The sequence below is a fragment of the Alternaria rosae genome, assembly GCF_020736505.1.
Source record: "Alternaria rosae strain MPI-PUGE-AT-0040 chromosome Unknown BKA58scaffold_13, whole genome shotgun sequence".
In the NCBI taxonomy this organism is placed as follows: domain Eukaryota; kingdom Fungi; phylum Ascomycota; class Dothideomycetes; order Pleosporales; family Pleosporaceae; genus Alternaria; species Alternaria rosae.
The window spans coordinates 702,094-726,899 of record NW_025763582.1 but is presented as its reverse complement, the minus strand read 5'-3'; the positions used below and the strand labels follow the sequence as shown (position 1 = coordinate 726,899).

General features: G+C 52.3%; 9 protein-coding genes across 9 annotated transcripts; 2 read left to right on the top strand and 7 right to left on the bottom strand.

The window, feature by feature from the left end:
- Window positions 1-2,408: 2,408 nt before the first annotated feature.
- Window positions 2,409-4,568, top strand: BKA58DRAFT_415184 (heterokaryon incompatibility protein-domain-containing protein; the record flags this gene model as incomplete). Its single annotated transcript, XM_046172531.1, has 2 exons — window positions 2,409-3,195; window positions 4,564-4,568. 2 exons carry the CDS (start codon window positions 2,409-2,411, stop codon window positions 4,566-4,568), a joined length of 792 nt encoding a protein of 263 aa, XP_046020380.1.
- Window positions 4,569-5,375: 807 nt separating this feature from the next.
- BKA58DRAFT_67581 (uncharacterized protein) lies at window positions 5,376-8,314 on the bottom strand. Its single transcript, XM_046175709.1, has 2 exons — window positions 7,961-8,314; window positions 5,376-7,870 (listed from the first exon to the last, which is right to left on the bottom strand). The coding sequence occupies exons 1-2, from the start codon at window positions 8,096-8,098 to the stop codon at window positions 5,690-5,692; spliced, it is 2,319 nt and encodes a 772-aa protein (XP_046020379.1). The 5' UTR covers window positions 8,099-8,314; the 3' UTR covers window positions 5,376-5,689.
- Window positions 8,283-9,608, top strand: BKA58DRAFT_394792 (uncharacterized protein). The gene is made up of 2 exons (XM_046171227.1): window positions 8,283-8,766; window positions 8,879-9,608. The coding sequence occupies exons 1-2, from the start codon at window positions 8,746-8,748 to the stop codon at window positions 9,344-9,346; spliced, it is 489 nt and encodes a 162-aa protein (XP_046020378.1). The 5' UTR covers window positions 8,283-8,745; the 3' UTR covers window positions 9,347-9,608.
- Window positions 9,609-10,449: 841 nt separating this feature from the next.
- Window positions 10,450-11,642, bottom strand: BKA58DRAFT_67518 (uncharacterized protein). The gene is made up of 2 exons (XM_046175708.1): window positions 11,115-11,642; window positions 10,450-11,067 (listed from the first exon to the last, which is right to left on the bottom strand). The coding sequence occupies exons 1-2, from the start codon at window positions 11,396-11,398 to the stop codon at window positions 10,551-10,553; spliced, it is 801 nt and encodes a 266-aa protein (XP_046020377.1). The 5' UTR covers window positions 11,399-11,642; the 3' UTR covers window positions 10,450-10,550.
- On the bottom strand, window positions 11,643-14,387 carry BKA58DRAFT_67517 (heterokaryon incompatibility protein-domain-containing protein). Its single transcript, XM_046175707.1, has 4 exons — window positions 13,797-14,387; window positions 13,048-13,742; window positions 12,828-12,998; window positions 11,643-12,766 (listed from the first exon to the last, which is right to left on the bottom strand). Exons 1-4 carry the CDS (start codon window positions 14,146-14,148, stop codon window positions 11,888-11,890), a joined length of 2,097 nt encoding a protein of 698 aa, XP_046020376.1. The 5' UTR covers window positions 14,149-14,387; the 3' UTR covers window positions 11,643-11,887.
- A 721-nt stretch (window positions 14,388-15,108) lies between these two features.
- BKA58DRAFT_394786 (ankyrin repeat domain-containing protein) lies at window positions 15,109-19,290 on the bottom strand. Its single transcript, XM_046171226.1, has one exon. The coding sequence runs from the start codon at window positions 19,120-19,122 to the stop codon at window positions 15,472-15,474; it is 3,651 nt and encodes a 1,216-aa protein (XP_046020375.1). The 5' UTR covers window positions 19,123-19,290; the 3' UTR covers window positions 15,109-15,471.
- Window positions 19,291-20,134: 844 nt separating this feature from the next.
- Window positions 20,135-22,178, bottom strand: BKA58DRAFT_394784 (major facilitator superfamily domain-containing protein). Its single transcript, XM_046171225.1, has one exon. The coding sequence runs from the start codon at window positions 21,941-21,943 to the stop codon at window positions 20,432-20,434; it is 1,512 nt and encodes a 503-aa protein (XP_046020374.1). The 5' UTR covers window positions 21,944-22,178; the 3' UTR covers window positions 20,135-20,431.
- BKA58DRAFT_394783 (uncharacterized protein) lies at window positions 22,179-23,421 on the bottom strand. Its single transcript, XM_046171224.1, has one exon. The coding sequence runs from the start codon at window positions 23,281-23,283 to the stop codon at window positions 22,372-22,374; it is 912 nt and encodes a 303-aa protein (XP_046020373.1). The 5' UTR covers window positions 23,284-23,421; the 3' UTR covers window positions 22,179-22,371.
- On the bottom strand, window positions 23,394-24,697 carry BKA58DRAFT_394782 (uncharacterized protein). The gene is made up of 2 exons (XM_046171223.1): window positions 24,615-24,697; window positions 23,394-24,417 (listed from the first exon to the last, which is right to left on the bottom strand). Exons 1-2 carry the CDS (start codon window positions 24,679-24,681, stop codon window positions 23,714-23,716), a joined length of 771 nt encoding a protein of 256 aa, XP_046020372.1. The 5' UTR covers window positions 24,682-24,697; the 3' UTR covers window positions 23,394-23,713.
- Window positions 24,698-24,806: the final 109 nt, after the last annotated feature.

Sequence of the window (24,806 nt, the reverse complement as noted above, 5' to 3'; positions counted from 1 at the left end):
AGTATTGCAGCTGTAAGGCCTCAACAAATCGTGATAATATTGCGCAAAAGTAGTTTCATACTATATACAAGCCTGCGAAGACTTTGCGCTGGTCAGAATGCTTTTTTTGGGCGGCGGATTACCTGCATTTTGTTGATTTTGGGTGGAACTGGCTGTGCAACTACCCGGCCTCCCACAGAAGCTGTAGCAACCCCAACACGTTTCTGACGCTTTGTAGCTGGCTTATGAGCTTTTGAAGCTTTGCGCTTACCCTTTTGGGGCAGTTGTATAGCCTTTTCAGAGTCGCGGAGCCTCTTCTGGTGTTGTTTGTCAGCCAGTTCTGCAGCCACCTGCTCGCTCAACACGCTTATCTTTTTGTAATTGAAGCTTGCAGAGGCGAGCTTGCTTGTTCATCTCAACTTTCTCGGCTTTTATAAGCTGTTGTCATACTGCTTGTTGTTTTCGTGATACCTGATCATCCCGAGCTTGTTTTACACGCTTGGGTGACCACAAAATAGCCCCGCCTATGATACCCCTGATCGCTTTCAAGCTGGAGGGTGTAGAACTTCTTGTTCTGTCTCTTTTTGATGGATAGGGACTGCCTGAGGCCCCTGACCTCTTCACGGAGGATGCTGTCTTGAGCTGCAATGTGGTGCAAACTTCGTTGAAGGTTCTTTACGTCCTTGTCGCTCTGGTCCTTCACTGTACGGCGTACAATTGACTTGAGCTTGAGCCAATCTTCTTCTGATAGTACTGACTGGCTGCTGTCAGAATTTGAAGCTTTCTTGGCAAAATCCTTGAGTACAGCGTCTGGGTTGCCTGGCTGTATACCAGTGGCTTCAAAAGACCTCTTGATGAGTGGAGGTTTGAATACGTTACCCTAAGCCCTCCAGAAGAACGGGAAGAAGTCTCCTTTGTTCAAATTGAGTAACCCCTGACTGTCCCGGAGGTATCCAGCCAACTCAGCTGAGTAAGCGTTCGAGAGAGGTTTGAACATCTTAACGTCAAAGGGTTGAAGCGTGTAGGTAGCGTGAGGGGGAAACACAGCCAATATGATCTTTTTGTGGTTGATAAAATCCATTGTTACATGGGATCCGTGGCCGTCAAGGAGTAGTAATCGATACCCAGTCGAAGCGTGTCGTCTGGTCTCTCTTCCAAACATCTGTTTGAGCCAGGCTAGTCCTATATCGTTGTTGCTCAAGCTAGAGGGAGATGCGGTTACAAATACCGAGTGCTCCCCTGCTTGTATAGCATCAACCCAGCTTGATTGAACAACTCCGTTAGCTCCCTGGAAGGTGAGTGAAGGACTCAAAGCTTTCCCATCCGAACAAATACAAGCTGCCACTGTCATCCGCTCACTTGGGCCATCTTGATGCGCTTGTCTTACTCCTTTTTGATCCCAGAGTCTCTTGTCAAAGATACGATTCATTCTGCCAACTCGTCCGAGTTAAAACCCTTTCTCGTCCATATTAAATATATGAATCGGCTGTACGTTGTACTCCTCTATCTTTTCATGGAGAAGCTTGAAATACAAGCTGTACATCGCCCCTGTATCAGCTTTCTGCCTTTGCTTGGTCATGCCTTTGCTGGAGCGAGAGATGAGGTAAGACACAACTTATATATATACTAAGAAGATAAACTAGAAGTCTCGAATTAATTTAGTCTACTCTTAACATTGCTGTAAAGCTGTGTATAGCTAAGGTTTAAGTAGAGTCTTAGTAAAAGCTAGCTACCTACTTATTCTAGCTACTCGCTTATTACCTACGTTACGCAGAATAATAAAACAAGTCGCTAACCTAACTATAATAAAGCTATAGTATAACATAGTAAAATAAGTTATAGACGCCTTATTAACGTAGCACCTACAGAATTAACTCTACTATAAGCTATGTAGCCTATAGTCACGTAGTAAATATTAAAATTAAGCCTATACCTTTACACCTACATAACTTTTTACTACAACTAGCTATTAATATACTAAGCGCGCTATTGAATTTGTATAGTAAATCTGTATAAAATAGCTTTCTTGAAAATGGTATCTTATTTTAAATAGCTAAATCTAAGTCGCTTAGAGCTACTCTCTTAAGCTTACTCTCTTTATTTCTTATTATCCTTATCGCCCTTACCTAAATTCGCTTGGGGCTAGTGGCCCTAAGGACATCCTCTCGGGTAGGTGCCGTGTTACACCTATTGCCGTTCAATATCACTTGTTGGGACGCTTACTTAGCCACGTGATGTTTAAATCGCTCAGCCCACTTTGCACTGCCCTCTACCCCGCTATCGTCCCTAACTTGCTTCTTTGGACTGTTCTTCTATAAACCTTCCAGCCAGCACAAGCTAAAGTTCCTTAACTGTTCGACCTATATACGTCTTGCCTACAGTTATTCTAATGTTTCCCGTGGCTAGGGCTCCCTAGCAAACCTCTCCTTATGCGTCTTTTGCGGCTTGACGAACCCGACAAATTTAGCCTAGTCGAACACAATGGCAAGAGCACTCCACCCTATGCTATCCTTTCGCACACATGGGGCGCGGATAATGAAGAGGTTACATTCAAAGACCTAACAGAGGGTGTCGGCAAGAGCAAAGCTGGCTACAAAAAGATTCTTTTCTGCGGAACACAAGCTGCTAGTGATGGCCTACAATTCTTCTGGGTGGACACTTGCTGCATCGACAAATCAAGCAGCGCCGACCTTTCAGAAGCCATCAACTCCATGTTCCGTTGGTATCAGGATGCAGCCAAATGCTACGTATATCTCGCCAAATTCTCGATTGATGGCTCCGTCAGGAACAACCTGCCCTCTCAGCAGACATGGAAACCAGACTTTCGGCAGAATAAATGGTTTACTCGGGGCTGGACGCTCCAAGAACTTCTTGCTCCGACGTCTGTGGAATTCTTTTCCGAAGATGGCGAGCGACTTGGCGATAAATCTTCACTTCTACAAGAGATCCATGACGCCACAGGAATTTCCGTTCAAGCTCTCCAAGGAAGACCTCTTTCTCGATTCAGTGTCGGCGAGCGAATGGCTTGGACAGAGTGCCGGGACACAAAACGCGAAGAGGACGCGGCATACTCTTTGCTAGGCATTTTTGACATCTCCATGCCGGCTATATACGGAGAGGGACGAAAGAAAGCGTTCGTTCGGTTACAGAAAGAGATTGAAGAGCTCTCGAGACGGGAAAAGGAGGGTCACGATATGCCACGAGTTCCCAATACCTGTACGTCATCAGGGCCGTCCGCCATAGTCTATGACAACAAGATCTATTGCTTTCACCAAGGCGGTAGTGATAATGGCGAGCTCTGGTACAATGTGTTTGACCGGACAGACGGGGTTGGCTGGACAGGTGACGTCCGAGTTTCTCGCACCGGCATCTCATCAGGACCATCCGCTACAGTTTATAACAACAAGATCTATTGCTTTCATCAGGGCCTTGGAAAAAACACTGAGCTCTGGTATAATGTGCTTGACGGGAAGCGCTGGGCAGGCGACATCCGAGTTTCCAACATCAACATTTGTTTCAAGCCATCCGTCATAGTCTACAAGAACAAGATATTCTGCTTTTATCATGGTCGTGGGAAGAACGGCCAGCTATGGTACAATGTGTTTGATGGGACTAGCTGGGCGAGCAAAAAGCGAGTTACCAACACCGGTTTGTCATCAGGACCTTCCGCCACAGTCTATAAAGATAAGATCTATTGCTTTCACCAAGGTGGTGGGAACAATGGTGAACTTTGGTACAACGTGTTTGATGGGACTGACTGGCGGGGCGATGCCCGAGTCCCCAACACTGGCTTATCATCCAAGCCGTTTGCTACAGTCTACGAAGACAAGATTTATTGCTTCCATCAAGGCTGTGGGTGGAACGGTGAGCTTTGGTGCAACGTATATGACGGGACTGACTGGGCGGGCGACGCCCGAGCAGTCAGCACTGGCCTGTCGTCAGGGCCATCCGCCACAGTATACAACGAGAAAATTCATTTGTTTTTTCAGGGCTATGGGAAGAGTGGTGAGCTTCGGTACGTATCTGATTGGAGTAATTAGGCATAGTTATGATCACGCATGCATGGTGGAAAGTAATCTGAAGAGGACTTTGAGTAGATCTGTTGTTATGCTATTATATTCATTTACATGTTCTAGGACCTGTTGTGTACCGTGCTGTGCCAATATGAGCCAGCGCGGACTTTCAGGCAAGAAAAACGACCCCCGCAGCCCAAACCATGGACAAAGCGGCTTGCAGTATGTAGGGAAGACGCCATGACATGTTGCCAGCAATATGTATACTCCCATAATACGAAAAGTAGCCCACACATACTCCCAGCGCAGCGCCGAACTGCGGAAGCGACACAAACTTACCACGGCTCCGACTCGGCGCGATTTCACAGATATACACTCCAATATTGGTGAGCGCGAAGCCTTGACCGATTCCCATCAATGCGCGGCCCACAAGGAAGAGACTGAGATGGGAGGCTGCGCATTCGAGGACACAGCCGATGGTGCACAAGATCGCGCCGACGATGATGATGCGGAGGCGGCCGAAGCGGTCTGCGAAGTGGCCGGCGATTGTTGCTGGGATGGCGCCGCAGAGCATGATTAGAGAGACGGTGAAACCGCGCATGGTGGGTGATAGGTGGCCGAATGTTTGGGTGAAGGATGGCATTTCGGTGACGGCGCCGACGGAGCCTGTGTCGAATCTGTGGTCATGTTAGTGAAGATATCTCCGCTGGGCAAGATGCGCGACATGTCACGAGAGATGGAACACATCCACAACATACCCATTGAGTATACCGCCGAGCGCGACAAATGTGGACGCGAGCGCGTAGCCTGGTATCTTGCTGGGAAAGAGCTTCATCACTGTCAACATTCCATCGGTCGAGAGAGATTCGAGTGGGAAGTGATTACTCTTCGACGAAAGCGGGTGAGTGCATAAATACTTCACGCTTGATATTTCCCCGCATCCAGAGATAATGGCTTATAGAAGACCATTGGCTGACGCGAGTCGCAGTGATAGCTATTTACCTTGTCAGCGTTAGAGTGAAGGATGCGCGTAAGCAATGAAGTCGCGATGATGTAGGTGGTCGCCAATCTCACCCTTGCTTAACGGCCAAGGAGGGTTATGATGCGAGTTGGTAAGAGAGGGACACTACTGTAGCCGATGGCCCGACCGATGACAAATCCGAAAGCATGAAATGTCGTGATTGTCCATCGTTCACCGCTGAGATGATGGCTGCAATCTGGAGATACGGAATAGGATGTACGGGAGCTGTCGAGTTGTAATGTGTGTTGAGTGTTTTACTAACCATATGTGTGGTCAACGATGCCCCAGAGTTCACTCAGTCGTCAGCGATACCGGCGCTGTGTTGCTGCGAATGCTATCAAAGGATGTAAGCAGCCGAAGCCATCTAGCACATAGTAAAAGAACCATCGATCAGGAAAACTCATCGTAAGTAGCAAGCATACCACGTCGCCATGGCAATGTAACTGGGTATCAATCTTCAGCTCGTATCTCGTCTATCCAAACAAGAAGGAAATCCTTCTTCACTTCATGCGCTTCGTCAAACGTATCGACATCCAAAGTCCACGGAGAGAGAAACCAAACGCCAATGATGCAATCTATCGTAATCCAAACCCAAAGGAGATAGATGGTAAGAGATATTTCATATGTAAAGATTCTTCTTTTACACACGCGCTGTTGTAATGTTCATGTCGGGGATCTATGAAGCCTCAGCCAGGGCCTCACCAAGCGCATCCGCGTCGTAATCCTGGACCACAACTTTCGCCGGCGCATCGGGAACCTCGTCGAAGAAGCCCCATATGGGTCCATTTTGGTTCACGCCACTAGGCCTCAGCTTGGGCTTGTCCTTTTTCTTCGAGCCGTCCGCATTCGTGGTAGTGGTGCCTTCGCTAGACTGCGTGTCCTGCGTGGACTGCGTTTCCTGGCTAAGGATCGAAGGCGCGCGGGTAGCCGTCGGCGAAGTGACAGGAGCAGGCGATGAGCCCCATTTGCCAAAGACCCAGCCTCCGACCTTCTTTGTAAGACCGGGTCCGCTGGAGGGCTGGGGGCCGTCACTCTTCCGAGGTCCGCGTTTTTGGTTCGCGATGCTGGAGTAGAGGAAGTCGCGGTTGGCCATGCTGCTTTGCGATGTCTTGTTCGAAAGCGTGCCGTGCGCGGTAGCGGTCCATGGCGTGAGTTCGGGGCCGACGGAGCCAGAACTGCCAGGCGTTGCAAATCGCGCCGCGTTAGAGTATAAGAGTTGTGAGGGCCGTGACTGCAGTGTGTGGATGTCCATCCCGGAGACTGAGATGAGAGATTCGTGGGAAGCGTGGCGACGTAATGCGGGTCGCATTGCGGTCATGGGCGAGACAAGATCATCAGGCTCGAAATCGCCGTTGGATGTCATCAACGATGGCTCGGCCGTCGACAGCGAGGAATCTTCGCTCTCCTCCGGAATGGCAGCCTGAGGCTCCGGCTGGAGGTAGGGCGAGAGCGTAAAGCTGGCATCCGAGAAGGAGTTGGCGGGGCTGACAGCCGATATGACAGCCGTCGCAGGACTGCTCTTAGCAGTAAGGGCGATCGGTGTGCTCGAGCTGCGCATTGTCGAGAGGCTTGGTGGCATGAGGCCGCGAGACTTCCGTCGCAGATGCTTGTTTCCGCCCTTAGCGACCTCAAGAGTGCCAGATGACCGTCGTAGCATCGGCGGCAACGCATCTGGGTCGGAGCTGTAGTCGTTCGATTTGACGGGCCCGAACATGGGAGATTGGAAGTCGATGGAATCGGGAGGACTGGTGGGTCGCGATGAGTCGTAGGCCTCGCTGAAGACGCGGTCGTACATGGACCCACGGTGGGAGTCTGAGACGGGTGAACCCGCGAAAGACCCCGGCGTGAGGGTTGATGCTTGAGACCATCTGTGCGAATTAGGCACAGTGACTGCGGTGTGTTCCAGTATTGTAGCCGTGGACGAGCGGTCGAGGGTCGGAGGCGGGTCGAAATGTGTCGGGGTAAGAGAGAAGCGCTTCTTCTTGGGCCGTCGCTGCGCCGGTGGCTTGGGCACGTTCCTGGTAACCTTCGGGCCGTGGTAATGGTGGTGTATGTGCAATTCCTGCTGTAGCGAAGCTTCTTGTTCCATTTCCAGTTCCTTCTGTAGCGACGGACTCGTGACGTCTTCATCGGGTCGGGGTGATGTCGAGACGGGCTGATGGACCTTGAGCTGGTCTCGGAGACGCTCGACTTCTTCATTCGAATTGCCTAGTAGCTCGCGCAGTTCCAGTATGCCGTGTTGCAGATTCGCGTTATCGAGTAGGATGTCCTTAACAAAGTGGGAGACGACGTTGGGGCCGCCCTTGTCAGTCCCAGCTTTGGCCTTGAGTCTGCCGGCAGCGGTGTGAAGTTCGCCCTCGACGACCATCCTCCGCTCCATGCGAGCCACGACCTCCATGTGTCGCTGACGCTCGGCGCGGGACTCCTTCTCGATGCGGTCGATCTGGTCTTGGAGATCTCCTATAGTCCGCTCGGCCACCTTCCACCGCTGTATGGCTGTTCGCTCGTCGACAATCTTGGCGTCCAGGCTGCTCTGAATCTGCGACTGCTCTCTTTCGAGGTCAATCAGCTGGCGCTCGAGCAGCTGCGTGCGTGCGGCCAGGGAGCTGAGGCGGTCAATCTCGTCTTCGGTGGAGCGCAAGGTGTCCTCCAGCGCCCGTATGTGGGCATCTGACTCGGCGACGGCGTTGTTGAGCTGCTCGAGCTGGTCCAGGAGGTCGCGGTTCGCCTTGATCGTCTGCGCATTCTTGGCTTCGAGCTCGATCTTGTCCTTCTCGAGCCCTTCGATAGTGTTGATCATCTCCTTCCGTTCGCGCTCCGAGTCGGCGACGTAGGCTTCATGGCGGACGAGCAGGGCCTGCAGGGCAAAGGTTAGCGGCATGCGCGGTAGTAAGAGCCGCTGCTACGCTGCAGGGCAGCCAAACAGGCGGGACAGTGAGCGACGTACCTGGCCCAGCTGTGCAGCCTTGGAGACATCTCTCTCCAGACCCTCTAAAAGTCTTCCGTTGTGGGCGAGGAAAGCGCAGTCATGGCTCCCACAACAGCACCGAGGCCCTGGCATGGCACCAAGGCCGGCCGAGTCCATGTGTACGACCCCTCCGTTCGCGTAAACAAGTCGTCAACAGCCGGCGGGAGCTGTGTGGTGAGTTAAAAATGCGTCGCAGTGTCGTGGATGGTGTCGCTCATGCTCGAATTAATTATGAGCGGGTAGGAGCTACATAGGAGGGAGAGAGCGGTGGCAGGAAAAGCAAGCGTAGAGGGAATGAAGCGTCGTCGTGGTCGCTAGTCGGGCGCGTCGAGGGCTGATTTGTTGTTCCTGACTATGCCGGCAGGCGGACCACGCTCCACTCAACCAGGTGTCCCTGCCAGCTCACACTCCCCGCCCAACCACCTGCCACCGCCTTTTTGACGACCCCATTCCCTGTTTCTCCTACAAACACACTTCCTCCGGATCCGCACGCGCATGTGATGTTCTACTTTGCGCGCATCCTTCACTTCTCCCCCCAGGCATCGTGGACGGATTTCTCTCTCCAGGCCGTCGACGTCAACGGCGCTCGGACGCACCGTTTTCGATACCCCTGCGCAAAATCTAAGATTGCACATGCGAACGCCAATATCTCGCAATCTTAAGCCCAAAACGAACATGACAGTCTTGGCATCTGCCTCCGTGATGAATTCGCGCTGACTTCGACACATTCGGTCACGAGAAGGCGAAGAGGGTGAGTATATAGAATGCATGTCTGTGGCTGTCAGGTAGGTCGTGAATTCTCACACCAAGTCATTTCAATCATCTTGTCAATTGCGCGTCACGTGAACCTCTCCAGCCTGCTCCCTAGCTGCAATGGCTCACCGAATGATCTTGAAGATTACGAAGATGCGCATCACTCGTCCGATACGGAACTCTTCTCATTTCCAGGATTCGGTATCTGCTCCAGTTCTCAATATCCGCCGCCGCCTCCACACCCCAGCGGCTTCCACCAAAGACCACGTCCCCTCAGCCCCAAGACCAACCCAACAAGCCGAGAACCCATCGCTTCCCTCCTTCAACCTCTTTAAGCTGGTCCACGAAGCCAAGCCAGCAGTACGGTACACCGTCTACGCCGGTCTCGGCTTGATGGCCACGGTCGAGACGACCTTCTGGTTCCACGTGTTGCGAGCCAAGTCCTTCCCGCGGGCGTCAGCAGAGGAACAGGAGAAGGCTGATGCGCTACTCCAACGCCTGAACGAGGCAATGAAGAACTATCGTCATGTCTATATGGCGAACTACGGCAGGTACTACGGTGCACATGTGTGGGGATTGGGTTATGGTGGGCTTGATGGACTGGAGACATAACGGGTGTTGGACTTGGCTTCATGCATATCACAGACTGCATCGTGCATAACGAGGCGCGGTTTATCAGCAAGTCTTTCGTGCCTCGCGTTTGCCATTACCGCGCGGCTTACAGAAGCTGTGAATTAAAGTTAACCTTGGCTACTGCTAGTATAATTCTTTTATACCATTAGCTGAAAGTACATACATATGCAATCTTTACTCCCTTCATTTCCACTACAGCCGTCGAACGCAGACATGCCGACTCAAGAAGTACGATGATGAGCGGAAAGACAGGGCGACAACGCGATTGGTTGGCACCTCGGTGGCTGCACCGGTCAGCGAAGACTGCATCCTTCTGCTTGCGCGATCATGCATGTGTTGGCTAAGGCTTGGATACGTAACTCTGGTTGGCCCAGCGCTTGTTGCATGTTAGTCCTAGGTATATACATGGCCCGCCTTCTATGTATAAAGGTAGCCTGGTTGCCTGTCTCGGGCTTTCTATCGCGATCACAAGCTGCGACATGGCGACTACCAAATTTTGCAAAGTCAGCGAACTCCCTCCGTGCGAGGTGTACGTTGGTGAGGATCTGCCTGAGGACCATCCATCAGTGCTGGAAGCGGTATGTTGACATCGAAACGACTAGCACGATATCTGTGGTTACTAATTGCGCTCGATGTCAAGGGCTACGGTAGAGCGATAGTGAACAAATTCAAAGGCATTCCCCCATGTGTGTGGATTCGAAATGCACGTAGCGAACCAGTCACTGTGGTACTCTCACCGTCTCGACCGCATCGACTAGTAACGGGCGGCAGTATTAAAGCTTCAGACACAGGCGCAGAACTTAGTCTTGAGACGGCTGTAAGTGTCTCTAATTTGTTCTATTGTACATCCGTCATCGACACACGATTCGTTACTTACCGATCAACCACAGCTGTACCACCCACTCTCAGCAGCCAGTTTCGCTTCTCCGGGTGAAACCTACGTATTCGGAATATCACGCAAAGACCAATATGCATACATAACGATATACGACTCCAATTCTGGGACGATTGTGTATCATAAGAACTATCAGCTACCAGCCGGTGCGAAAGCGGTTTCCAAGGCAAATAGTGATCTTGTGGTATATCTGTGGAACAAAGAGCTTATGACAAACCCCGAATCTGAGCAGTTTGTACCTCAATCTCATTTGTATTTGTAGTCGCTTAGGGTGCATTAATATTGCAGTTATAGCATAGACTCTGTCTGACCAAAGATGCTCGTGAACCAAAACACGTATGTAATGTGCCAGCCTCTGACCTTTCCCTCGCCTATGACCTTTTTCGTGACATCGTCTCCGATACAACGACCTTTTTGGCCTGGCAGCGGCGCCTCCTGCCAGTCCGTGAAGCGATACCAATTTCCGTCGTAATATCCCACGATCCGGTGCGCGAGAGGGTCGGTTTCACCCGGTATGAGCACACCAACTGCGAAGCTCTGTCTTTGAGGTACACCATTCTCACTTAGTTCGGTGTAACTCCCGTCGATTTCTTTGTCTGTGACGTTCCCTAGCGTCCTTGCAGCCTTCAGAAGACTAGTCTGTGACATTGATCCTTTTGGCACTTTTATGTTCTTCTCTTTCAGGCGGGCATATAGCATCTCCGTCGTCATTCGGTCGCCGTCTGCGAGCAGTGCGGCAACGCTGACCCAGGTGCAGTTCTCCTCGCTACCTTCTGTGTTGATCAGAGGATAGTGATTCTGCGCCCTTTGTGTTTCAGCTAGCATCACAAAGGTAGTTATCGCGACGTATACCTCGGTAGCTCCGTCACGTCTGACAGTGATGACGGTCCGTCGTCGCTCGCTTCCACCGGTACTCTCAGGCCCGAATATTCGTAAACCCAGCAGGTCTGATCATACGACAAGCGGAAGCGTTCTTGCCTTGCGGCGTTCCACATCCACACATGGTCGACGTTGTTTTGCATAGCTGTCTCTTGTGACGCAATGTAGGATAATGAGTGATGCCTGAGCAGACGACTACATACCCCGCGCATGAGCTGACAGTGCTTGATGCGACGTGACGTAGGCGGCTTAGCCATGCGGAGTTGTCCATGATAGCATCGGGCCCTGAGGTCTGATCGGCCGGTGTAGTGCTGACTGAACTCAGACAATCGTTCCGACTCTGCACAACGGCGCTCGCGTTGAAACCACCTGCCTAGGTGACGACAGGTGTATCTGGAATGCTGCACCCTGCAATGGCGCAACCTTCGGCCGAAACCACGAGTTGTGCAGGCACCACGCCTCCAAGCACGACGTGCGCAACGCGCGCTTCTGGTGTCCGATCGATGAATGCCACAGGAGCAAGACGGAAGGAGGTCGAGCTTTCCCGCGCAATGACAAAATGGTCGATCGTTTGGTGAGGGTCTCTGGTGATCTGGTTGGTTCTGTGGGGTGAAAACGATGTTGATGTGTAGGTGTAGCTTTGTGGGATGTAGTTTTGATATGCTTGAAGGATGTTTCGCTTCCACTCCGCTATCATTCGGTGTCGCCCTGCACCCCTCAAAGTCTCTTTCCTGTATCCTTGTCCTCTACATGACCGTGACCGTGTAATTCCCATGATCATCTTCTTCTTGGAAGAGATTGCGGGCGACTGGCCTCCGATATGCCTCGAACTGAGCTTTAACCATGTTGGAGTTTACTTCCACCTCACTGTAGAAGAACTTGGTAGCAACGACGATACCGGCTCGTACATACACTCCATTCTGAGCTCCGGGCAGCGCATATAAGAGCAGGCACATTACATTACCTACTTGGACGCCGTCTTCGCCCAAGAAGGGTGCTATACAACACGTTATCGGTGCGATAACAATGCTTTCCAGGAACGATCGTGTATCCTGAGTAGTATGGTGTGGATGTGAAGCCGAGGTCGATACAATGCTGCTCGTGTGCTCTTCAATAGTCGTGGCGAACCATTGGTCTGGGCTGAATTCGAACTTGAAATCACACTCGTCCAGTCCCACGAAGAGTCCATCTAGTCGATGTGCGCTATCCGCGATTTGACCAAGAGAGTAGTGGGCTGGACAGATTAGAAGTATCCCGCTGAGCCGTAGTCGGGGAGTCTCTAGGTGTTGAACCACTCCAATACTGGTGCAGTGAGTCAACTTTTGATGCCGTACTCGATCGTACCAAGTCACTGGCTTATCCAAAGATGCCCATGACCAACTTGGTATGTACTGCCATGTTGGCAAGACTCTAGTGCCTCGTAGTTCGGGTATGTCATCTGACTGGTAGAACAGTATACCACGATGTATGTCGCTTGACCATAGTCCATACACGTGGCCATCTTCAAGACACTTCTCGAATTCCTTGGTGATACCGGCTAACGCGGGAAGCCGGTCTGTAGCAAAGGTGAGGCGTCGAGCTGAATACACCGAAACGATATCGAACCAGCTGTTGTATATACAGGTCTACGATCAGTCAGTTTGGGTGTACTAGTTTAGATATTTCTTCGATTTGGGTCGGACTAACGCTATCGCTCGGCACGCTTTCAATCTTGAAGAGCCAACTGCTATCGGTTCTTTCACGGAAGCGTCTTTCGAATGGCGTGTTCACCCAACCACAGGGCCAAACCTCATTTGCGACAGTCGATTTGCATTCCCAGTACACTTGGTTGTCATCGAAATGTACCGTACGTTTCGCCTGTCAATATCGTTACGACATTGATCTTGCCGTTCATTAGGCTACTCACGAGTAGTTGCTCTTGCAACGTCCAGGCTCGACGAAAGATTGGGCCTTCTCTCATTTCTTCCCATGGGAATGCACATGTCAAGTAATGCGTATCGCCGAACAGGTTCTGGGTAGCCGCGCGGGCGAGACTAACAGCGACTAGAGTCGGATCAATACGGCGCTCATCAAGTATAAAGCCTTCCCCTCCATCAGAAAAGCCAGAAGCGGAGATGTTGCAAATGGCGTTCCTATAGATCTCATACATAGAATGCGATTCTCTTTTCCAGTCCTCGGGGTCATCTTGCACAATGCAGAGGGAATCGATCCAAAGATACCGGAAGCCCAGCTCCAACGTGGCAAGAAGAGCGTCTTGGAAGGTTCTAGACAAGTTGTCGATAGGAAGCGAGCATTCGTATGCGCTTAGGGTCGCACGTGTAGTAGTCAGAAACTCAATTTCACCCCAGCAGTGAGAAAGAGTGAGGTATGGTGTATCCTTTGGCAGTAAATTACCGCGACAAATATTCGCCCTTATCTTTGAATTTGTGCCAGCTGGGTAGACGCATATAAGTCGGGTCGGCAGCTCGTTAGGGTTTGTCGAAGATCGACATTCGACATGGTGTGAACAGCAATCATTGATCCATCGTTTGACCAAGGAGAATGTTTCTCCTGACCTCATTGACGGAGCTAACCTTGTTTGAAAGACCGTCAGATGTAGATCTGTCTTAGTCAGCTATCAGTCAAGATTGTTGAATCAATTCTCAGGCCGAATACCTGCAATGGCTAGTCTAAAGAGCCAGAATATGCGCCAACTCTGGAACCTCCCACTCTTAGCATGGACGTGAATAGAGAGCCTGGCCTCCCCTCGTTCGGCAGATTGCTCGCGCTCGAGTGTACCTGTGATATACCACTTGTAAGTTGTACGATGAAGAGGTTCACACGCACGGTAATTATCTTCCTTCGTACGTTTGTGCTCTCTCCAAATCATACTACAGATGTAACAGCCTCTTTCGACTGCATTGTGAAAATCTTCGCTGCTAGCATGATGATCTTTTCTGTCTTTGCTTTCGTTTGGTCCTGCTGATAGAATGGCAAGGCACTTAGTACACAGTCTGGTTTCGGCCATGGCCGCTGCCGGTATATAATACACGCGCCTTCAACCATAAGCAACAGTGTGTGTGAGCGTTCGATAGCGATGTCGTCGAGGAGAAAGATCCGGTCTGGTTGTTAGAAAGCCCAGGACGAACCAGTCGCCCGAGGTACTCAGTCAGACCCGTGGACGCGTCGGATTGTTGTGGGTGCACCTCATACAAGGAAAGAAGTAAACAGGTCTGCAGCGTACATGAGGATAAGAATGCGTAAAGTTAGTAGCTCAACGTTAACGTAGGCTCTAGAGTGTTTGATTTGGTCCTTGTATGAGTGTGGAGGCTGATTCGGCGATGCGCTGCGGGCTATGAAGGAAGGCGGGGGCGACGTCAGCCGCGCTGATTGCGATAAGCAACGCTAACCCACCACCAGGCAGGTACACACTGTGCGCCACTTTTCCGCGCTTTGTCTCTGATCTAGGGTTTCTTTCGTATGCTTGTAGGCAAGTGTTTATTGAAATGGACGCTCTACGCGTGCAGTTTACGCGTAGTCGTCTTCGCAGAAGCTCGCAGTCCCCACCGCGAACTACATCGTCATCGAACCCCCGCACCTCCGCTGTGCGAAGCCTCAATAGATATCCACCACAAAGCTCCACCAATATTCGGGACTGGATCTGGACCACTACGCATCCTTCGATAGGTAGGGAATATGTGCTGCAATTATGGTGCTTGGCGGCGACAGTCGTGATGCGTCAGATCCCAATTGTTTGATGTTGATGGAGCACGTACAAATGGCGAGAAAGCGCATGCGACTGGCATCCGCCCTTCCATCGTCTATCCCCGCACATACTTTGATGGCGAGAGCGTAGGTGTAATACCAGCAGAGAGGACACTGGGTTCACACAATCAACAGTATATCGCTAGCACGCGTATATACTGCTATTGTAGCTGATAACGTGTGCTTGAAAACGGAGCGTCCATATTGGTGATGTCAATCACCACATATGTTGTGATGGTGGCATCATACGCTTCAAAAAAGTATCTGACATCGAGCTCAGCAAAGCTTGTGAAGAAACTTCAGTCGCGACAGAAGCATATCCAAAAACAAGTCAGTTTAAAAAGGTGTATTGTGTGTACTCAAAAGACAGGGTATCAACATGTACCTCCCAGCATCGTGTACGCCTAGGCAAATAGTACTGCTAATACCACAAAGGAAATCGCAACGCACTCCAGAATATGCCGAAAAGATAATTGCCAGCGAAGAATTGACGAAACACCGAGAAAAGAAAAGAAGAACACGTTGGGTATACACAGGAAAAGTCGTAAAGTTACAAGAAACGAAACAAGGAAACATCAAAGAACGCTTACAATCCATCCATCATCTTCGTCAACGCCAACCAATCCGCCAACTCCCCATTACTTTCCCTCTGACTCTCCCTCTTACACCCTACCTTCGGACTCGTCAACTTCTCATTCACCTTCTCTAGATCCAATATACCCATCACACTACTACTACTGCGCCTCTCACTCAACCCGCTATCAACCCGCGCCGCAGTCGTCCGCCGCTGTATAGCCGCCGGCAGCGCGATAACAGGCCGTGGATCCATCATGTTGTTGAACTCTGTGCTGAAGAAGTCGGGGCTGGCGAGGATGTGGGGGGAGGGGATGGCGCGGTTGGGGATGACGGGGGGTCCGAGGTCTGAGTTGGGGTGGGGTTGTTGTTTGGTGGGTGGTGTGTTGATGCGGAGACGAAGCATGGATGTTTGCTTTGGTTTGGGGAGGGTGTCGGATTGGAGGGTCGGGGTCGTGACTTTTGACTTGTTGAAGAAGAGCGAGGTCTTTCGGGATAGGAAGGAGGGTTTGCGGGTAGTGGGTAGTGGTGGGGATGTGGGCATTGGGGCAGGGAGGGACTGTTGTTGCTGTTGTTGTTGTTGTTGTTGGGGAAGACGTTGAGCTGCGGCCTCTTCGTTGGCCTTTTGGATGCGAGCTTTTGCGTCTTGTTCTTTTTGTAGTTTCGCTTTCGCTTCGTCATCCTTCAGCTGCTGGATCTTGGCTTCGTGTGCGGCGGTTGCTTCGATGCGTTTCCGTTGGTCCTTCTCGTCTTTCTCCTCCTTCTCTTCGGCATCTTTGAGCATGGCTACGATGAGGCTTCTCCCTTCCTCTGAATAGTTGTCGCCTACACACGCCATTGGTGTCAGGCCGGCCACGTTCTTCACGTTCGCTTTAGCGCCTTCAAGGAGGAGCGAGGAGGCAATGTTCTCATTGCCACCGACAGCTGCGGCATGCAAGGGCGTGTTGTTCTCGACATCGAGCGTGTCCATGCTGGCGCCGCTGCGAAGCAACAAGTTCAAGATCTCCCAATCCCCACCTTCAGCGGCCATGAAGAGTGGTGTTCGTCCCTTGTTATCGAGACTGTTCACGTCCGCCCCGTGCAGCAGGAAGTCCTGCACCACGTCAAAGCGATGCGCCACGACTGCTGAGTGCAGTGGTAAGCGGCCATTGGAAAACGGAGACGCGATAGTAAGTTGGGCACCCTTTGCTACCAGCAGTGTCAGAACATCCAATGCGACGTCAGGGCACTCCTCAAGTAAAAAGGTGATTGGATGCTGGTTCAAGACCGAGGTCTGCGTTGCCTCTGACGCAGACTGTGGTGATGGTGAACGCCTTGAGCTCCGGGGGATGCCCGCATTCGGGTTAGCGCCTCCGTCCAGGACAACATTGAGTATATCCAAAATGTACTCCGCTGGCATTGGCGGTTGTAGTGTAATATGGCGTAGGACCGCGCATATTAAAGAGACCCCCAGTGCTGATCGCGGTAAAGCATTAACGTCCAAACCCATCGCGATCATCTGCTCAAGGTCCTTAACAGGCAACGTCGTGGAAAAGGACGAAACTTCAGCGACTGGATTGCTGGGCCGTCTTCGCAATGCCCCGGCCCGCTTCATCCACTCGTACTGTGCGAAGAGCTTGAGAATCTGCTTATCGGCCTCGACCGAAGGCTGCAACTGGCTGGTTCCAGGTACCCAATCTTCAAAGTCGAACGTAGCACCGTGCTTGAGCAACGCATCTACGAAGACGGGTTTGCCTGTCGTCACCGCGTAGAACAGCGCATCTTGCTTTTGGTGGTCTTCGTGGTTGACGCAGTTCCGACTCGCTTTACGGTCTGCCTTCTGTGCTAGTAGAGCCTCGATCACAGGTAGGCCGTCCTCTGGAAGTGTTTTGATAGCAAGAATAAGCGGTGTTGCACCTGATCGCTCGCGCGTAGTTCTGCTGACGCCGCGTTCGCAGAAGGGGCCAACAATGGCAGCGATGTCGTTCCATGTCGCCGGCGCTTTGGGTATGGTGCAAGCAATGAGATGAAGAGGACTCATGCCGTCCTCATCCCAAGAGTTGATGCTCGGTGGTATCGTGAGCAGTGGTACGATGGACCATTGGTGATGCTTTACGGCGAGAAGAAGCGGCGTGTTCTTGTCCTTGTCGCCGATGGCTGTGTTCGCGCGAGCTTGTAGTAACGACTGTACCGTCCTCTCCAGTCCATTGGTTGCGGCGAGATGTAAAGCTGTTTGTCCGTTGATGTTGGTCTTACGTAGGTCAGATGCTTTGATGAGAGACTCCAGATCTGGCTCCTGGTCCTTTGTACTGTTCGTTGTAGCGTTGAGCAAAGGCGTAAGTTCTTCAGCATTAGTAAGATCAGCGTTTGCTTCTTGTCTTAGCAACAGCTCTGTGCAGACTCTGTTGTGCGTTGCGAGATGTAGAGGTGTATCGCCGTCTTGGTCCCTTGCATTGACCTCTGCGCCAGCGTCGATGAGCTGAAGCGCGATTTTGGGGTGGCTGAACCGTGGAGATACGGCGTGATGGAGCAGTGTCTTGCCGTCCGGATAAGTCACTGTAGCATCCGCGCCCTGCTCCAGCAATGCACCCAGGATGATAGACATAGTCTCTTTCTCCTGAGCCAATGGACTTTCGAAAGTGGCCTGAAGTACAGTGAGGTCCTTGCGGTCGCGAATGGTAAGATCAGGATTGCGCTTCAGGAGTGCGGTGATTACCGGCGCTCCAGCGCACTCCAATGCCACGAAGATGGGGCGGAGGCCGTTGGCGGTCTCGCGATCTGGATCCGAGCCTTTCTCCAAGAACATCTCCACCAAACTCGCGTCATCCCTCTTGATGGCCTCCACAAGAACGTTGGACTCCGAATCGCAAGCTGCAGCGAAGATGTCCGCGATGAGGTCATTGCCTACCGAGAAACGGCCCTGTGTCTTCTTCACGTGCTTCAGCAGCATCTCCCTCTCCTTCTCGAGCTTGTTACGCTTTCCATGTGCGGCATTGATGATTGCTACGGCGCCCTGGATGTTATTGGCGTGTAGAGCGGCTTCTGCTGGCGTCTCACCGCGAGCGTTGGGGGCTTCGTAGCTAGCGCCATGCTTGAGCAAGGTCATGACTGTGGCTAAGGATCCGGACTTCGAAGCTGCGTAATGAAGAGGGGTCTCGCCAGATTCGTTTGTTTTCGTCTCGAGGTTAGGTCCGTATGGGATCAAAAGTTCGATGAGATCGCTGCGGCCATTCTTGACGGCTATGTGAAGGGCTGTTTCGCCGCTGGCCTTGATTGCAGCATCGGCTTCTGCGCCGGCGTCCAGAAGTACTCTCGCGAGGCTGGCGTAGCCGTTGGCAATGGCGATGCATAGCGGTGGTAGTCCCAAGCCAGCGACATCATTCGGCGTTGCGCCAGCGCGTAGGAAATGTGAAAGCGCTGCCTCTCGTTGGTGGTAGACAGCATAGTATATCGGTGTCCAGTCTTTCGATGGCTTGAACTCGCCATTACCCTCCGGTGAACCCGCTGGCTTCCCAAACTTGCATCTCATAACCTCCACCGACGTTTGGAGTGTTGAGCCCTTGCGTTTCAACGCAGTCGGCCTCGTCGTGTCCCGATCTAGGTCAAGGTCGATATTGCGGGGAATTGGGGGCTCCATGTCGCTTGAGTATCTGCTAGTAAGACAACTGCAGGACTTAGATTTCATGCTCGCAACCTGACATCAAGGCCTGATAAAGCAGACAATCAGGGTTCAGGACACCGACAAAAGGAAATATGCAGGGTAGAGAAAAGCATCTGTATACCCACAGCAGAAGAAAGCTACAAGAGCGGCAGGAGCTTGACAAGTACGCTCCCGACCTTTCCCGTTCTTTTGCCAAATTGGAGGAGCTGAAAAGGTGGCGCGCCCACGAATCAAGTCATTCTCGTCGCGGTTGTCGTGCTATTTCGCCTTGCTTACCGCTAGAAGCCATGGTTCAATTACCAATAACGGGTTACTTGTCGTGCTACAAACCTAATCGCGCCTCTGTAGTCCCAAAACGGGTAGCTAGGTGCCTGGATGCAGTCGACGGCAGATGTACGACTCGCATTTTCGCGGAACGGTACGCCTGGGACGATCGCCGCAGCGCTTCCTTGCAGCGCCTGCTGTCAATCATCTCAGAAGGAATCCCAGAGGCGTTGTACAGTTGTCTTTTCGCTTGGCTTGCTCGCGACGGTCCGCGAATGACGGTGACGCTACTAACTATAGAGGGGCAATGGCGCAGTGCAGATCTTGCTGTTGGAAGCTGCAAGCCAATGCGTCGTGACGGCGACGGACGCGAGGCGTGACAACAAGCAAATTCAATGGCGACGGAGGACGCGATACTTTCGCGCTCGATATTCGGAGGGAGGTGCGCCCGGTGCTGCTTGCGGCGTTTCGCTAGCCGACCCACGTGTTTGTAGCTGGATTGGCTCAGGGGTAAAGTGGCCTTCATTCTTCGCTATTGCGCGCCGTCGTCCTTGGCCAAGCTGACGGCGCCAATGCTACGGGTACAATGTTTCCGGGATAATGTTGTCGAGTGTGCAGGCGTTTATTGAGTGGAGATTGGACGAAAAGTCGGATTCTAGCCGCGGTAATGCATGGGGATTTCCAGGCAAGGGAATTACAGCTGCGGTGGCTGCTCCGAATAGCGGGAGATCATCCGCCAGCTCGGTATCACGTTGAAACTCAAAATCGGGAGCCGGTTTGCTAAGATCATGTGCAAGAAAGAGTGGTTATTCTTCGTGTACTATGCCCGCGAAGATCGTCCTAAAATCAAGTAAAGAGTGTAAGAGGACGCGAAACCGCCGTCCACAGTCAAGCACGCAAGTGCGCAAAAGCAATCCACGCCTTCTTTTTCCAATCTGTATCCCCTCCCTATTGCATCATCCTCCTGTTACAGCGATCGATTCGCATCCCAGCGGCAGCGAAGAGTACGCTGGCGAGTCGCTGCACGTTCAATCTCCCCGCAAGCCCACGTGGCCGCCGACACCACCCCTCAAAACTTCACACCCAACTTCCAACCAACTTGGAGTGCGCGACTCCACACAAAGCAAAGTGAAGCCACAATATAGCAAGCTGCAGTCCAGATGACCACTCCCCAGTAGTGTCCACCTGTCGCCTGGATGATAGCACCCGCAATAGGAATACCGGTAAGGGTACTGAAGCTGACAACGGTGTAACAGGTAGCGTAGTACCTGCCATAGACATTCGTATCGCAAAGCTGGCCTACGCAGACTGGTGTCAACGAGATGTTGGAGCCAGATGCGAAACCGAACAACACCGCGTAGACAATGGAGAGTGCTTTGATAGCCATAGCTTCGGCCGCGGTGGTGGGGGTGAGTAGCGATGCGGGCAGCCAGAAGACTAGCGATGTAGCTGAGCAAATGGCCAGTGCCGCAATCATGCTATTGAAGCGCCCGAGCTTATCAGCTAAGAAGCCTGGAACCCAGCGACCGAGACAACTTCCCGCGTTGAAGATGGCGATGAGCTGGTACGAGAAAGACGGGCTGAATGCGCCGGTACTGACCGCAAAGGTGGTAAGGTACGTAATCGGAATGAAGAGTGCCCACTCCATCATGAAGATGCCGACCGTGAGCAGGAAGTAGCTCTTGTGGCGGAAGATTCGGAAATCGGGCCATACTGATTGTCCAGCTTTGGGTGGTAGGCGAGAGCGAATGAGGAAGCAGGCACCAATGCAGCAGAAGAGTGTGATGAAGCCGATGATGCGAGTCGCCCAAGGGAAGCCGACCTTGGGTAGCAGCTTCTCTAGCGCCAGCGGGAATATGACACCACCGAGCGATCCTCCAGCCGCAGCAATACCCGTTGCATTGCCTCGCTTCTGTAGGAAGAAGTGGCTGACTGCGGCGAAGGCGGGCGTGAAGATCAGCGACGTACCGAGACCCCCGAGCACGCCGAAGACGAGGAAAAAGTGCCAGTACAGTGTGCATACACCGAGCAGGAAGTTCGACAAGCAAAGCAAGATGCTACCTGCCAGTACCAACAGCTTCGGGCCGTGCGCATCGAAGATGGGTCCAATCTGGAGTCCGCAGAAGAACGACAGGAAGACGTACATGCTGAAGATCCATGAGATGGTCGACTCGGTGTAGTCTGCGAGATAGTGCTCGGCAATGTAGGCATGATAAATACCGACCGTGTTCATCATACCCAGTGAGGCGATGAGACCAAGGAATGATCCCAGGACGACAGACCAGGCACCTAGGCCCCCTTCCGGATAGGTTACTTCGTCATTGGCAATAGACGTTGATCGAGATTCCTCATCGAGAGGTCGGTGGGCTTTCTCATCTCCAGTTGCAGTGTTGCTTGGGCGATTCTCCTTGGAGTTGGCCGATGCCGGGGCATCGGCGTTGTGAGTTTGGGCACTTGGGCATGGTGACAGCGTGTCCGATGGCGGGATGGTAAATTCAGCGTGCGGATAAGTATTGACTCTGGTCAAATTGTTGTGTGGGCTAAGTGATCCTGGCGTGCTGCCTTTTGGTTCGCTGCTCATACGAAGGATCGAGTTTGTCTTGGGGAAGTTTCGTCTAATATGTATGACGATGCGCGTTATTGCGCGGGCAAGTTCGTGTCGAAGTCGTGAGATGTCGCAAAGCTCCTGCACAGTCCCCAATAAAGCGTCCTCGCAGCCCTGAAGTACCTCCCAATCGATGATGCGCGCCGAAATTGAATCGTAGTTGTGGTTCCCCGAACGGTTTGGTGCTGCATAGTCGAGCTCTCCGACCGGTATAAGTACGTTGGATGCCACAGGAGGGGTAAAGAGCCATGACCAATAGACCCACTCTGCCGCTTCGGCAACCACTCGCAATGCGGTATCGCCCGCTGCCGACGAAGGGTTTTCAGCACACCTCTTTTCCGACCCGGTGCATGATTCGCCCAAGACGCCGAGGACCAAGACTGTGCTGGATATTGGCGGTGAAGTCAGCATCGCGGTCTGGACGACATTCCCTCCGGACATAGTAATTCTCGGAATTCGACTCGGAGTTGAGCGTCATCGGCATCGGAAAACTTCTTGTGGGGGTTTCCGACCTGCTCAATGATGTCGACAGCTTTGTTCTCGTGCGAGATGTACCCTAGAAGCTGTTGTGCCATTGGTGTGATCTTTTGGGTGTCGTCGGTGGCTTCAAGAACGGATAGCCACAGCTGCGCGGGAGACGGTTTGTGTGCGGGCGTGGGAACATCGCCGAACATGGAGTCATAGCGATCATGCTCGCTGTCATGCCGGGCATACGGTGCCGCTGGCATTCTGCTGACTCTGGGTGTAGGTAGTCGAACCTGTTCGGTGCTTTGGCTTAGCATCTCCAGAAGCATTGCATTCTCACTGGCTCCATTCGTGCGGACTCTGGAGGCAGTATCGCTCTCGTCCGAACGACATCCTTGGATGGCTCTGTGAAGCACTAGCCAACTACCGCGGAATCTCCAACGGTCTTCGTGCGACATGTTACGATCGCGAGAAGCATATGTAGCTCTGAGTCTGCTTTCTAGGAGGCCGTAGAGTGTACCAAAGCACTCCTCGCTGCTGGTCTGGGGAGTCTCGGGACCATCTTGAAGTGCTTTGGAGTACACACTGCTTTGGTCGGCATGCTGTGGCGGCAGTCTGCTGCACTGAACACTTTCCAGCACTTGCGATACGTTCTCGGTGCAAGCCTGTTTATGCGTCGAAGTGCTTCTCGCAACATCCACAGGCCCGCGTTGGTGCTTCGATCTTGTAGTGTACTTCGCCCGGATATTCTGTACATCGCGAAGGAGGAGCTTGGCTGTCCAGCGGACGTCATACGGCAACCAAGAGCGCATCATGACGAAGAGTATAGCTATCAACGTGACTGACTGCATCCATGTTAGTTGAAATTGCAGAGTGAGGGTTCATCTGGTGCACACTCACCAATATCAACATGCGTTTGAGTGGCATGCGCTTGATGTTATGTGCTGAGGTAGAGGCTGACTGAATGTGAAAATAGCAATGCAATCGAGTGAAGATAATGTGGTTGAAGTTGAGCGTGCGCGCGGTAACCAAACCAGATGTTGCTAGACTGAGAGCAAAGCGACAGCAAAGTGACGATAAGGGTCTAATCATACGTGGTTTGCACTCGTGCGCGCTTTCAAGGCAACTGCACTTAGGCAGTGTAAACAAACGCACAGCAGGCGCGCTTTTCACTTCCCTACGCTTCGAAGGGGAACCATCGGCGCTCGCTCCTCAACCCTCTCTACAAGAGATGAGATGATGCGTAGCTTAGCCAAACACAGTGCACCCCCATACCCACACCTACACCGTCCACTCCACCACCTCCCCCAACCTCCAATCCACATCCTCCATCCAAGCGCCCACACTCCACGCACCCAGTCCCCTTGGCCACCAATTCTTTCCCCTCTCTTCCAAAACCTCACTCTCCTTCTTCTCATGCACTTCCACCCAGCATCCCCTCGCTCTCGGCGTAACCGCCGCGATATCGAACGCCCGCCACTTCTGCGTACCCACTAGCACCGCTTCCATCTTCTTGACATCCGTGTCATAGTCGTCTACTTTTAGGCCTTCTTGAACCTCTTTAACCGCTTGTTCATATCCCGAGGCGGATGGGAGGGGAGGTTGCGCGGCGGCCATGCTGAGTGGAAGGTATTTCGTGTTCAACGGCATTGGAGGAACCCATTGCCAGGGTTTGAGAGTACAAGCGAAGAAGGGTGCTCCACCGTCGCCTTCTTTGGTGCCAGGCGGGAAGACTTGCACTGTGAGAGTGGATGGAGGCGAGGCGCCGGGCGCAGTAGGTGGTGCGGAGAAGGAAAATCGTGCGAGCTGTTTGGGGATGTTCCAGTTTAGACGGCCGTTGTAGGTCGTTGTGCGTTGAGACACGTAGATGCGGGATATGCGTTGGGCTTTCTTTGGGATTTTGATGTGGGGCTGGCCAGATGGGGTGGTCGTGGGTTGTGGGACGGTGAAGTTGCCGGGGACGAGCAGGAGTTCGTCGTAGGGGCCTGTGATGAGGTTAGAGATGTTTCCATAGGTATTCTCGTTTCATGTTGTCTTCGAGTATGTTCTTCCTGCTCTTCCCTACCCCTCAAAAGAAGTCGCGCTCAGCGTTCATCCGCACTAAGTCTTCGATCCACATGCATTTACTCCTTCAACTCTCCTTTTCGTTTCTTCTTATTCGACAAAGAGACACCACACATACCAACAGGCGTATCCCTATACCTCACAATAACCACCGTCCCCAACCCCCCATCAAACTTCCCCATCATCTTATCATCCCACCCACCCTCTTTCCCCTCAAGCTCACTGTGCACGCCCTCCGGCAACCCCTTCAACATATGAAACAGCATATAAACTTCTGCCGTGAGTTTCCATGGTGCGGGCGCACGCGCGA

What these genes read in the sequence shown, in the direction of transcription:
- BKA58DRAFT_67581 (XM_046175709.1), bottom strand. Translation starts at nt 8,098, where the DNA reads ATGGACTCGGCCGGCCTTGGTGCCATGCCAGGGCCTCGGTGCTGTTGT. An exon ending in AGGCTGCACAGCTGGGCCAG is followed by an intron (nt 7,871 to 7,960) that starts GTACGTCGCTCA and finishes TTTGCCCTGCAG; the next exon opens with GCCCTGCTCGTCCGCCATGA.
- BKA58DRAFT_394792 (XM_046171227.1), top strand. Translation starts at nt 8,746, where the DNA reads ATGCATGTCTGTGGCTGTCAG. An exon ending in TGCATGTCTGTGGCTGTCAG is followed by an intron (nt 8,767 to 8,878) that starts GTAGGTCGTGAA and finishes ATGATCTTGAAG; the next exon opens with ATTACGAAGATGCGCATCAC.
- BKA58DRAFT_67518 (XM_046175708.1), bottom strand. Translation starts at nt 11,398, where the DNA reads ATGGCTAAGCCGCCTACGTCACGTCGCATCAAGCACTGTCAGCTCATG. An exon ending in GACGTGACGGAGCTACCGAG is followed by an intron (nt 11,068 to 11,114) that starts GTATACGTCGCG and finishes TGAAACACAAAG; the next exon opens with GGCGCAGAATCACTATCCTC.
- BKA58DRAFT_67517 (XM_046175707.1), bottom strand. Translation starts at nt 14,148, where the DNA reads ATGGCCGAAACCAGACTGTGTACTAAGTGCCTTGCCATTCTATCAGCA. An exon ending in CTTTAGACTAGCCATTGCAG is followed by an intron (nt 13,743 to 13,796) that starts GTATTCGGCCTG and finishes TGACTAAGACAG; the next exon opens with ATCTACATCTGACGGTCTTT. An exon ending in AAAGCGTGCCGAGCGATAGC is followed by an intron (nt 12,767 to 12,827) that starts GTTAGTCCGACC and finishes GACTGATCGTAG; the next exon opens with ACCTGTATATACAACAGCTG.
- BKA58DRAFT_394786 (XM_046171226.1), bottom strand. Translation starts at nt 19,122, where the DNA reads ATGAAATCTAAGTCCTGCAGTTGTCTTACTAGCAGATACTCAAGCGAC.
- BKA58DRAFT_394784 (XM_046171225.1), bottom strand. Translation starts at nt 21,943, where the DNA reads ATGAGCAGCGAACCAAAAGGCAGCACGCCAGGATCACTTAGCCCACAC.
- BKA58DRAFT_394783 (XM_046171224.1), bottom strand. Translation starts at nt 23,283, where the DNA reads ATGCAGTCAGTCACGTTGATAGCTATACTCTTCGTCATGATGCGCTCT.
- BKA58DRAFT_394782 (XM_046171223.1), bottom strand. Translation starts at nt 24,681, where the DNA reads ATGATGGGGAAGTTTGATGGGGGGTTGGGGACGGTGGTTATTGTGAGG. An exon ending in GTATAGGGATACGCCTGTTG is followed by an intron (nt 24,418 to 24,614) that starts GTATGTGTGGTG and finishes ACCTCATCACAG; the next exon opens with GCCCCTACGACGAACTCCTG.